This window comes from Rattus norvegicus, chromosome 6, assembly GCF_021556685.1.
Source record: "Rattus norvegicus strain SHRSP/BbbUtx chromosome 6, alternate assembly SHRSP_T2T, whole genome shotgun sequence".
In the NCBI taxonomy this organism is placed as follows: Eukaryota; Metazoa; Chordata; class Mammalia; order Rodentia; family Muridae; genus Rattus; species Rattus norvegicus.
The window spans coordinates 100,055,392-100,069,509 of NC_141539.1; the positions used below are offsets into that span (position 1 = coordinate 100,055,392).

At 39.1% G+C, this 14,118-nt stretch overlaps 1 protein-coding gene across 2 annotated transcripts in view; it reads right to left on the reverse strand.

Annotated features, from left to right (window-relative positions):
* Positions 1-14,118, reverse strand: part of Kcnh5 (potassium voltage-gated channel subfamily H member 5) — a 285,644-nt gene that overhangs the window by 105,720 nt on the left and 165,806 nt on the right. For both annotated transcript variants that reach the window (XM_087552218.1, NM_133610.2), the window contains 1 exon segment: positions 1,781-1,980. In XM_087552218.1, the coding sequence (XP_087408344.1) occupies positions 1,781-1,980 (200 nt within the window).

Here is a 14,118-nt window from a genome sequence, read left to right on the forward strand (position 1 = left end):
CCCTGCTCTGCCTTGAAACACACTTGCTACCTGTTGAACTTCCACTATCGAAATACCTACTTTGATCATGTGTACCTTCCCCACTTATAGAGTAGTATAGAGTAGTTCTTCACACACACACACACACACACACACACACATACACACACACATACACACACACACATACACACACACACATACACACACACATACACACATACACACACATACACACACACACATACACACATACACACACATACACACACACATACACACACACATACACACACACATACACACATACACACACATACACACACACACATACACACACACATACACACACGCACACACACACACACATACACACACACACATACACACACACACACACACACACACACACACAGGAAAACATGCATATACATGTCAAAAAGACAAACCACCTAGAAACGGCAAAGTGAGTATGTTGCAATTTGACCATCAGGTGTCAGAAGTTAGTGCTCTACCAAAAACAGTCTTCACTGATGCTTCGAACTCAGGATTAGCTTTCACTTCCTGTGTGCCAGCTCTAGTTGACATTCCTTATATTTTATGTGAATCAAGTGGTATAGGATAGTGGGGAGACTTTAATTTGCTTTTAATGGAGAACTTTGGGTTTTTTTGCCCAAGGATAAGATGGGGTGGGGGGTGGAGAGAACAGTTCCCATTCAACAACAACAACAAGTGAGACATGAAAATAACTGGAAGAGGTATGTCTCTATTGCTTGTATGAAAAACCAAGGGAAGAGTAAAAATTACTTATGCATGTGATAGAGAAAAGTTATGAAGGAAATATGATAGAATATAAATTTTTCACTTATAACAGGGAAGTTTCATTGGATTTTTTACCTCTTTAAAAATATACATTTTAAAATTGTTATTTTATTTATTTACATTTCAAATATTGTCCCCATTCCTGGTCTCCCCTCCACAAACCCCCATTCCATCCCCTCCCCTTTGCCTCTAAGAGGGTGCTCCCCCACCCACCCACCCACTTCCGCCTTACCCCTCTATCAACCCCCTATACTGGGCCAACAAGCTTCCACAAGACCAAGCACCTCCCCTCTCACTGATGCCAGATAAGGCAGTCCTCTTAAAATCTGTGCGTATGACTTTGTGTGTGTGCGTCTGTGTGTGTGTGTGTGTGTGTGTGTGTGTGTGTGTGTGTGTGTGTGTGTACATGCGCGCACATGCACGTGTGTATGTAGATACCCACAGAGGTCAGAAGAGGGTTGTGATCCCCTGGAGCAGGAGTTTCAGGCAACTGTGAGCTGCCAGACATAGACGCTAGGAACTTAATTCCAGACGGTAACAAAGGCAGAAAGCTCCCTCAACCGCTGAGCCTTCTCCCCAGCCCCCGGGAATTTTTAACTGGACAGCAAGTCAAAGGAAAAAATTAAGAATAGTTCTCAGAGAGTTTAACATTAAATTACTAAGTGATAAGGAGAGTATCACAGGGGAATGGAGTAATGAGCTGTTTTCAGAAACTGAATTTTCTCAATTGAATATCATGACTGGTACTAATTGATTGTTAATGGCTGGATGCTCTGTACCTTCTTAGCACTCAATAAATGTGATTGAGTGACTTGTCACTTACAAAACTTATAGTAACATTTATAAAGCAATCGCGCAAGGGAACTGTGAATGGAAAATGTACATACATCTAAATATCCTGCTTAACAACAACAACAACAACAATAATAATAATAATAACAATAACGACAACAAGAATAATAATAATAAACAACTCTACCTTCTCTGTGTCGATGCCTTTTGACATTGACCACGTTGACACAATGTAATCCATGACTCGTTCACTAAGGCCTTTCGGGACCTGATATAATTTCAGGAAATCTCGAACATTGTTCAGCATCTCATGGTAACGGTTGGTGTTGGCATACATTTGCTGGAAAATTGTGGTAACATTTCCAAAAATAGTTGCATAAAGAAGAGCTGAAATAAAAGAAATGATAGAAATAAAATAGATATCTCAAGTGAAAAAAATTACACTGACTATATCAGTAAATACTGTTACAGAAATATCTTGACTAACTTCCAGAGGTTAACACATATGAAGGAAGCCCTGCTTGGTGCCTGGTGTGCCCTCTAGAAAGGCTATCATAGGACAACAGTAAGCATCCCCATGCTAAACAATATGGAAATCCATAAAGATGACTTAATATTTCATAAAGAATCAAATAGCACAAAGTTAAAAATTTGCCAAAATTTCTAGCCCTATTATATTTACTTATTATATTATGGTGTGTGTGCCTTAATGTGTGTGTGTATGTATTTGTGTGTGTGTGTGTGTGTGCATTGCATGTGCATATGCATGTGTGTATGCATGTGTGTGTATGCATTTGTGTGTGTGTATGTGTGTGCATGTGCGTGTGTGCGCACATACACACAACCATGTCAGAGAACAACTTTGTGGCATTAGTTCTCTTCTCTTACCCTTCCATTGGCTCTGGGATAAAACTCAGGTCACCAGCAAGCACCTTACTCACTCTGCCATCCCACCAGCCCCCCAGCATTTCTGGCCTTTTGTTCTCCCGACTCCACCCTCCCAAGGGAAACCTAATCAAATCTCATTTAGAAGTGCACACTCCTCTCCCAACAAACTCCTTCAGCTTTTGGAGTATCTCTTTGGTTATAAATATTTTTGACAGAACATCAGAAATACAGGAATGGGGACAGATTAAAGTTCTCCACTTTCAGAACTCTGTGTAGATAAGCAGGGATGAAACTAAAAGCTGAAATAAAACCGTCAGAGTGATGGAGTCATTATGCTTGTGTCAGTACAGAAAGATGTAGACATGTTTTGAGCCCATCACTTTGTGATGTTGTGATTTGTCTACAGGGGGCTATGAAGGGAAATGAGTGCTGCCTAGGTCTGAACCTAGACTATGCTAGCTCTTCTCTCTCTGGATCCGGTCAGTCTAACAAGGACCTACTGGGGGGAAACTTTGTCAAGGCCACTAGGTTCAAACCCTAACTGAACTTGCATCCACAGTTTTATCCAACATCACCTTCTCTCCAGCACTTTCTAATGAGCAGGAAACACTGTTGAAAATGGGGTGGCACTGTACTCTGATTTTCAATAAACATGTAGCACGTACGTCTAGAAGCTTCTCACCAACACATGTGATCGGCAGGGATCACTTCTATCCATCATCTTTCAAGCACTTGAAAGAAAAAAAAAACTTCTTGAGAGAAAACATGAGCTATTTGCCTTTGAAGTTTCACAGCCAAATTCTGTTGGATATAAATAATGTAAAATCCAGCTAGCAAAGCAACTTGGGATCCTGTCTATATCTATATTTTTGGTGGGGGTAGAGGGTCATTTATTTCTCTGAAATCAGGTGTTCTCCTCTGAATGTAACATGTTGTAATTCCACAATATAGGCTGTTATTATAAATATATATATTAAAACCTCTGTAGTTTTTACTTTTTTTCTGTTATTATTTAGGGACTTGAATTCCAGAGCAGGATGATTTTTTTAAAAATAGATGGTTTTTAATTAAAAATGGGTAGAAATATTTCTAAATTGGGTTCTTAAAACTTTGAATAATCCTATTTAAAAGCAAAACACAACCCAAATAAAAGTAATCACAGACGTAATTCCCTGTCCAGCACTGTTGTGCTTAAGAACAGGAACAGCAACAATATGAACAAATTAATAGAGAATAATCATCTGTGATATGTAAATATATGTTTTCAGAAAAGGAACAAGCAGAGAGAATGTTTTTTAAAGAAATAATGAATAACTACTATACATTAATGACACTGTGCCCTAATTATGTTCTATAGTAGTTACCAGTTTTTAAAATTTGTCAGTCAATATCATAGGACTGCCTTTTATTTATGTGTAGTTAGCCATCAAATCTTAAGTTTCTACACCAAGGTCAATGCCCACTTCTTGACCTGTCCTGCTGCCAGACAGAGACCTGAGTCACCAGTGGTAAACATCTGTATTCTGGACATTACCTCTGGGTAGCTGAAGGAATTGCAAAGCAAGAATATACCACCCACAGACTGCAGCTGCATGGACTACGACCCTAGGTTGCAGTGAGTTAAGCTCCAGATGAGTTTGGACTTTGGATACAGTAACATGGTGGCATGGCTGGCTTATGAACAGCCCCTTCAGCCTGGGGTCCAGAAAGAGACAGAATAATCCTATGGCTTCTGACCACACATCAGTAACTTTGGATGAGGTATCTGGGCTCACCTCAACCCTTGAGCGATTGAACTGCACCAGTGTGGACTTGTGGCTAACCTGAACTTAAGTTCTCCTCCACGGCAGAAGTAGCTGCATTCACAAGGCAGCTGCTAAACTCCTGAGACAGGCAAAGAAAAAGCCGCATCTTCAACCAACAATAATGGACAAGACAAAGTGCCAATGACAGACTGTGTATCAATCAATCTACACAAACCATGGACAAGACAAAGTGCCAATGACAAACTGCGTATCAATCAGTCTACACAAACCATGGGATCTTTTTAAAGCCTTTAAGGAAATTGCACAAACTTCAAGGAAGCATAGAGAAACAACTCAATATTTTAGCAGAGAAGACTGAGAGGACTGTAGTAACTTAAACACTAGCATAAGGTGCACGGACTATAAAATGGGTAAGTAGTTTTAGTAGAAAAAACAATTAGCAGATTCACAAAAGAGAAGAAAGAAGAAATATTGAAGAACAAAAAAGTTCACAGCAGCAGCTTTGGGACAAGTTAAAAGAGCAGACACTTGTAGTGTGGCATTCAAGAGAGTCTAAAGATTGTTAGAGGAAAAAAAGCACACTCTAAAAGACAGTAACAGAAAAATGCCCAGTCCTAGAATAGAAAAGAAACTAAAATACTGGTACATGAATGTCAATGTCACCATACTTGGTTTCAAGGGTCACCATGATTGATTCAATTCAACAAAATCTATTCCAAAATCAACTCTCAGAGGTTCAATACAAAGAGATGTTTCTTGAGAAAGCAAGAGAGAAACACACACACATAACACAACACACACACAGGCATACCCATAATGCACATAGACATATATGCACACACATACACATATACATATATGCACACACATGTTACAATTACTTGCTTTCAATAGAAACACCATAGGCCAGAAAGGAGTCCTAGGATGAGATTATCACATGTGCTAGGCAATGTTTCTCAACCTGTAGGTAGCAACCTCCACAGGGATCACACATCAGATATCCTGTATCTCAGGCATTTACATTACAAATTCATAACAGTAACAAAATTACAGCAAAGAAGTAGCAATGAAATAATCTTATGGCTTGGGGGCCACCACAACATGAGAAAACGTATTAAAGGGTCACAGCATTCTGAAGGTTACAAACCACTGTGCTAGGAGAAAATAAGCTCTCAGCAAAGCTGGGGGTCAGAGATAAAGATATCATCTGACAAACAAAGCTGAAAAAATTATCACTAACATGTTCTTGAGAAAAGAGAAATGAAAAGAAAAGAAACGGAAAAAGAGAAGACCAAGTCTTTAAATAGAAAAGCTGCTAACCACCAAGAAAGTACTGGACATTTAAAACTCATTAATAAGAGGAACTACACAAACTAAAAACACCCTAGCAAATAAATGCCATACATAAACCAGTTATGTCTAGCATACACACAAAAACCAGAACGATCAAAATTAATAACTACATTAGCATTTGATGTAGGCAATACAGAAAGATGTACAACAGGACACAAAACTCACTATGGGGAATGGATGGATATAAATGCAGTGGGGGTTTTCTCTCCTCTCTCTCTTCCTTATCCTCTTGTTTCTTGGTGCATTTTATGATCCGTGTTTAAACCACTCTCATTTCAAAAGGCCTTGCTTTAATCAAATAGATTCTTCTTAAGTCCCACTGTAGCCAAAGCCAAAACCAATGGTAGACTAATAATAATAAACAAGGAATAGAAACCCCCTCTTAGAAAAAAAAATCACCCAAGCACAATAAAGAAGACTACACAAGGCGAAAGGTACTAGAAAAACTAAGAACCAGCCACAAACTGGCAGAAGTAAGATATTACTTAATAATTATGTGAGATGTAAAGGACTTAAATTCCCCACAAAATTCATGTCACGGGACTGAATAAATAATAATCAACACCCTACTATGTGCTGCTTGCTGCAGATGACCATGTGCTTCAACGTTTCTACCTCACTAAGCATTTTCCATTGGCTTGGCGTCTTCTCCTCCCTCAGGTCTCTGCTTAAAACTCCGCTCCTCTCAGGAGTCTTCCCTGCCCACACTGGCTGAATGTTCTCTTGCACGAGTATTCTCAGGATCCCTGACTGAAACATCGTTCTCTCTGCTCTAATTTATACTTATGTGATTATTCGTTAATTATTCATCTTCCACACTAGGGAGGCCAAGCCTACAAAATGAACACTCCTTTATGCTCATTTCTATATTTCCCCCCAAAGAGCACACAGTACCTCAGATGGAGTAGGTGTTTAATATTTTTCCTAGTAAATATGTACCAAAAGTAAAAAACCAAACAAACAAGAAACAGTTTTCCAAAACATTTCTTTCATATAAAAATGCATTCTTGGTGATAAAACAGTGTATATAAAATACATATTACTAAGACAGGTATTGTGGTGAAATATTTAACGAGAAACGTTCTATATGCCCTAGTCACACTGACATAAACAAATTGGAAAGCCCCATTGCTACTTAGCAAACATAAACGCTCCTGATGGAGACGGCCCCATCCCCAGCTGTGTTGAGATGCTTCACACTGTTTGTCCCTCTGAGCAGAGATAGATGTCAATCACATACTAATAACGACAAAGATGGGGTGTGACAATTTCAGAAGTGTGTTTTTATACAATTTTAGTAGTCTTTTAGACATAATGCAAATGAGTGATAATTTTGTAAATTTTTTTGTCTTAATAATCTTGGCATACATGTTAGTGAATGTCTTAGGTAAAGTCTTACTTTTCCCTTAGCCATTACAAAAGGATTACTGTAAAGAAAATTATAAATGAGTAAAGATGGTGATAAATACTTGGATACCCCTGTCATCCAGAGGCAGAGTCCCTTTCCCCTTAAATCTTGTCTACCCCAATTGGCATGTGCTGGCTGCAACTGTACAAAAATATCTAGACCTTGAAAAACTAGGAGATTTCAGATCTTCATTGTTTAAACGTCTCTGAAAATTTAGTTGCCATTGCATGAGGAAGCTAAAGTCACCTAGATACATTTCATGGAGAGGAATAAAGAACCCTGGCCAACAATCTCGATCTTGGACCAAATAATTTTAGATATTGATACGAACATACATATATGGTAACATTTAAGATTACATACAATCATCGGTTTTCAGTATCTTCAAGATACGAAAGATGAGGCCACTGAGCTGTGAATGTATGTACAGCACCCATGAGACTGCATCGGCTCAGCAGCTGTTCAGGGGAGCCAATTAAAGGGTGACTCTCTGAGGCCCAATCAAATCATTTCAGTCAATACCAAATGAAATAGAAATAATTCACGTCCCCCAAGCCCTCCATAAGTCACAGCTTCATGACATAATAAATTGTAGTTCTTTTTTAAAAGCCACTAAGTTTGATTAGCTATGCAACTATACTAATTTAAACCATAATAAAGCACAGTGGCTTCCAGTTGAAGAGAACCTGGGACAGGAGGGTAGAGAGCCTCTCGCTCTACATGTCATCGCACCAGAGTGGATTCATGAATAAAGCTTTTCAACATTAAATATGGTTTTATACTTTAAAATTGAAAGAGCCCATTCTTCTCATAAAGTCATCAGTGAGTGCTTCATGATTTCAAAACAGAGATACAGAGGAGTTAAGGAAGGAAATTGGGAGAGAATATGATCAAAATAATGTGTTTGAAATTCTCAAAGGATTCATGCAAATATTTTGAAAAGATTGAATTATGCCAGTATAAGTAATGATAAATATCAGTATTCACTTAAGAACTGCTCAATCTACTGTGTTTTGATGGAGTAAAGGTTGGAATGTCCATTGGTATCAACCTTGTTCTGTTGACATTTGGGCGGTCGGTCACGCTGGTGAGACTTTGGATGTAGCTTCTGACCTTACTATGACACATGGTCTCACAGCAAACCCCTGCTCCTCCAGTTCTTACCGTCTTTCCATGCTCTCTTCCACATTGTTCTCTGAGCTTAGATGCAGGAATGTTTCATGGATGCATGCTTTTCTTTGGGTATACATATACATTTATGTGTGCAATAACAATTAATGAAAAAAACAGGCCATGAATTTGAAGTGAGGTGGGGATGGTCTATGGGAGGCTTTGAAGAGAGAAGGGGGAAGGAAAAATATTATAATTATGTCATATTCTCAAACACCCATGTACTTGAAATATGCCAAACAAGAGATTATCAGGTTCAAAGCATACGCCCAACTTCCTGTAGTTAAATACTAATCTTAATTATCCCAAACTACAGTTTTGAAAAGTTACATTTTAAAAATAATATAATAATAATGATACGTAGACAAACATAACCATTCAAAGCATGTGATCAGTAGTTTATTTTTCAGAATTGAATAATTTGTAGAGCTGAGAAAAATCGATATTCAGGTAATTAATTGCAGAAGCCTCCACTAGTCAGTTGCTAATGGCAGCCGATAAAGTAATGAAGCCAGGGAAGGTTCTGGACAAAATACACTCTGCATTCATTCCATCTTGTTTGTTCTTTGGTCAAGCTGCACTCACTGTGTTCCTATTAACAATCTTTTCTTTGTGGACTCCTTTGTGCCTATTCCCAACAAAAATCAACCCTGATTTTTTTCTAATTACTTTCCATGTCTGAGTCTTAGGTGTCACCGTTGACTTTAGACAGACTTAACCTGAAATACTGATGAAGAAATACAATTCTGGCAATTGTGGTTTAACCATCATTTGCTTTCTAGTAAATTCCCTGGAGCCCACCTTTATTGATGGTATTTCAGAGGTGAAGGAATGAGACTCCTCGGTGTGTGTGGTTGTCTGTACAGCTTGTTAGAGCAATTGTAGTGGTTCCTGTTTAATAAAACACAAGGGCTCTTCTTCAGAAATCTCTGGTGCCAGAATGGCTCTCCTCCCACCTCACTACTAAAAGTTTCTGCTTTCCTTGGACCATCTTTTCAGAGCCATTAATAGGAGGGGTCCAGACATTCTATATGTAGTCCATGTTCTATGTTAGCTGTGCTCTGCACTGTACCATTTATGTCTTAGAAGCGAATCTCATTAGATACTGGGTATTATGTGCCAACTACTGAAAAGTATTTAAAATTCTCAGAGGTATGGAATTTTGAGAAAGGAATACAATGAGGTAATACAAGCTGATGAAAAACAATTTGAACAAACAGTCAACTCGTAAGAGAAACTGGGACAGAGGAGAGGTCATTCTCATCGCATTGCAAATGTTAGCATAAGGTTGGAGAGATTTCACTAGCCTGGAGCTGATCTTGTGTTTATCATAAAAAACCAACTTCACCAAAATAGTCCTTGTAATTGGCACTGGTCTCTATATCACTAAGATCCTTCTAAAGGTAAGAAGAAAGGAACAAACCTATCATTTACTAATGTCATGTCAATGATGGAAGGAAGACTGAGTCAGAAAGAAGTGGAAAAAGGATTTTAATTAAAAACAAGAATGCTAAGAAATCAAAGAAAGCAAAATGAAGTACCAAAAATTGCTTCTCTCTTCTGTGTTTTCTTTTTCTTTTACACCAAGAAAATGCACTTTTCTTTATTTCCTCTAATCCATCACGATATGTGTTGCCTTCTTTTAATAAAAGTATACCACATTTGCTTACACAGTGATAGACTTTATAATTTGATTTTAAAAACTAGCTGAATAATGTATTGGTTTCATCAGTTCAGATCCATTTCTAAGGGGTTACATAGGCAAATAATCCTCAGATGTATCAATTGTCAGGCAGCCAAAGAAAACTGGGAATTAAAAACTGCATGTTATTAGACTAGTGTGTGTTTTTTAATCAATAAAGTGTTTGCTTTGTAAGCACATAAACCTGAATTCCCCTGAATAACCTGGATGAAGCACATCTTCCAAGGGCTTACAGAAAAATGCTGGTTATGATGCCATGGGGTTATAACTCCATCATTGGGGAAGGGGAGAATATGGACACATATAGGGGTATATAAAGGAGGATCCTTGCCGCTCATTGGCCAGTCCATTCTAATAGGTGAGCTCTAGCCCAGTGAGATTCCCTGTCTCCAGAGAGGTAAATGGAGTTCCTGAGAATTATACTAGTGGCTATCTTCTGAACTCCACAACTACATCCATACATGTTTGCACCCCTCACACATACACACATGTACCTGCACAAATACTCTTACACACAGATGCACACAAAAATAAATGAATATAAAAATAAAATGTAGATTATCTTTAGAAATCTCTAGCTGTTTCTTAGTGTCAGAAGAAACACTATCTCTTCATCTCTGTCTTGTATACCTCTCCTCACCCTGAGCTCTCCTCACAGCATCTGCTTCACAGCTTGTTATATCACACCCTCATCTTTATTAATTGGCACGTGTTGGTCAAATACCCTCTTCATCTGCACTTTTCAGACACATTGCTGAGGCATGGGGGTGAATGGTTTGGAGCCATGCTTAGAATAGTGACTACAGGTTGTTGGTAGATTCTGGGCCACTGTGAACATCTGGGCAGTTGTGAACATCTGGGCAGCTGTTATCGAGGCAATGGGACTGATGGTGGTTTTTCTTTTAAAGAATGTTAAGTTTTAAAATCTTGGGAACTTTTTTTGTTGTGTGTTCTGATTTTTATAATAAGCACGCACCATGTTTATAACTACGTTCTAGGTGGAGACCATAGATTCTATTAGAGAAGAGTTAGGCACATCACAGGTAATAGAATCAGCACAAGAAACCTGATAGGAATGAGAGTGATGGCAGCCTTTGCTGTACTTACTGTGAGCTCTGTGCATCTCTAGAGACCCACACCATCTCCCTAAGTCATCATTAGATTCTCATTGTAAATACAAGGGGACAGATACTGGAGGTGAAGCTGACACAAGCCAAAGCTTGAGCAGAGCTTCCGTTTCAAGAGCTATTCAATCCAGCATTCATAGCAACGTTATGGTTGCGACTGAACACAGTTACTCTCTCTACTCAACAACAAAAAAAAAAACAACCCACAGGTAACACTGACATTTCTATCCTTGAAAGAACTCAGAGTTCTCTCCCATGAACAGCAAGTCTCAAAGCAGAGCTCTCAGGAGCTAGAGTGTACACAAACCAGAAACAGGGTACATCCCTTAAGTGATACATGTCAAGAGATAATGTGAGGACCTCACTGGGCTGGAGTGGGAAACAGCAAGGTTTTATGTCTGTTACAGTTCCTACTTTCAAAAAAAATCAGCCATTTCTACTACAGAAAATACGTTGGCTAATAGCTTTGTAAACAAAAGGGAAAATACAGTTCACCCCACTTATGCTGAGAATAACAAGTTATTCATTAGGGCACACATCAACACTAATCAGGATTGATTTTTATTTTCAATGAATTAAACTCAAGAAAATTAGATACATATGCTTGTGGCCTAATGGCATTTCTAATTAGTGAATCTTGGAGTACGCACTGCCCAGGGAACATGAATAATACAGTTCTAACATTTACAGTGTCCCACTGCCACTTTCGTACTCTAAATTATTAAATCATCACTGTATTCAGAAACCTTCCAGCACAAACTAGCTTCAAAGCTACACATGGGCTGTGGAGACAGTCTCTCCATGTATTGGATACAAGGTCAGGCCATTGAACACAGAAACAGGTAAATACGTGTTTAATCAGTGACTTCCAGCCCCTTTACTAAAGCACTGAGGGGGGGAAAAACTAGCCCATGTTCAGAGAGCCATCAAACTATCTCCCTTTCCAGCTTAGCTTCTAACTTAAAAGCCACAAAAGCCTCAAGTTTTCAAATTGGATAAATATCATGTTGGGTGGTGAAGTGGAGGCCTCCATGTTGGAGCTGCGGAGACAGGTGGGTTGTTCTAAAATTCCATTCTTTGAACATTCGTGGAACCTAGATTTTTTTTTAAACATGGCAGAACACAGATTAGTCACATCTTCCACATGTGGACCTTTGTAACCACCTAGATCAAGGACACAACCGGGTCCTCAGGCCCACTTCACTCCTCTTGCTATTGCTTCTCCTTATAAAGCCTCTCTTTGGGTTTTCTTTCTTCTTTCAGAGCATCCCTTATGCTAATGGCCTCCTTCCCATTAGTACCCAGAATCCTGATTACAATGGCTTCCTAGCTGTTCACACTCTCCAAGTAGTTGTGAGTATAGTCTGTCTATAACCAAAGGAAAAGTCCCCCCAAAAGTCTTACCTGATTCTTTTTCCCATTAAAAATGTTCAGTGTGTCTGCATAGACCACGAAAAACAGGTAGCTTACGCAAAAGAACCTATAAACAGGGTCTACACATGAGGACAAGTTTCCATCTCCCGTGCTCTGTACTTTGTATTTTCCTGTGAGATACATTGTTACTTCCCTACAGGACTTAGCTCCTGGAAGCAAGACACTGTAGCCTTACCTACTTTTCCAATGAAGTCTCAGTTTTGCTGAGGAAATAAATGAATAAAAAATAATTTAGCCTCACTATATTACAGAAAATATATAAGGCTTTTTTTCCTTTTCATGAACAGATAATAAAGCATAACTATATATCTCCAGTGGCTGGACACAATGCACAAATTATCCTACTGCACATTAAGATCCCATCAGCCACCTAACAAATACTCCATGAGAAAATAAGCAATATGATTCATGAGTCTACTTATTCTGTAATCAAGGAGGCTTAGCACCACCCATCCTTCCTAATATCCAAGAATAGCTCAGTAGTCATCATCGAAGTAGATTGTTAACAAAAGCACCTTATACAACAGAGGTGCATTGTCCTGAGAAATACACAACTAGCTTGTGTGAGCATCGACACTAAATTACACCTACATGACCAAATTTCTCTAAGTGGGGTTTTAGAGATATTGCCAATATATTTAGGCCTTTTTGCATTGGCCAATAGGTAAGATTAATGCATCGAAGCATATATGGTCATTTCATGCTTGCTGTGTGTGAACAATGCTAGGTGTTATGCGGAATGCATACCTATGGCATTTTACACACATGCTTTTATTCTTTAAACAAATACTTGAAGCAATTTGGTTGTAAAATTTGTTTGGCTATGAATTCTCTCATAGTAGTTAGAATGTTCCAAGCAATAGGTCAGAAATATTGATGGGGAAACTGGCACAACGCAAAGACTGATCATTAAATAACAGCAAATTTGGCCAAGTGTTCTGAAAGGGCTAATGAGGACAAAACTAAATGAGCTGTCCTTACTTCCTACTGGAGAGGATCCGCATCAAAATGCTGCCTTAGCCTCATCACTGCTAACTTTAAGTTGCCCCTGGCAATTCCCCTCTCCTCTCAAACAGGGCCACAGCCTCTGCTTCTCACCCTGCTCTCCTCCCCTCCCCTTTCTGAGGTGCCCTCACCACTAATATTTTTAACTGGCAGCTTCTGGGGAGCCAAGGAGGCAGCTTCATATCCACCCTCTACAGATGGGATTAAGGAGCTGTCCAGGATCTATTCCACCATCTTCAGTTTTTCTTCCTAGGGTCTTCTCTATTCAAGGAGCAGAGTCTGCTGGCTTCGGCTGCTTGCCTGTATTGGAACGCACTCTGCGACGAAATCTGCCCATCTGCAAGATGCCTTGTAGTAGGTGAACTCTTGTGACTTCCCTGTTTCCATGCAAGGACATCAACATCACGAGTGCCTCTGCAGTCACATGATTAGGACGCTGGGTCTCCCTCTCAAACTGCCTGATGTGATTCCTAAAAGCTATCATGGTATTTTCTTCCAGCCTAGAATGTAGTACTCTTCCCTACACCACTTCTTACAGTCATATGATTGAGTACAAAACATAAAAGGCAAGGCTCTAGAATATGAGACAACCGTGTTCTTTCTTTGCTAGGCCTGCATACAGAATAATTAAATGGGCTCTGATTTTAAAATGAAGAGTAAATTCTGAAAAAG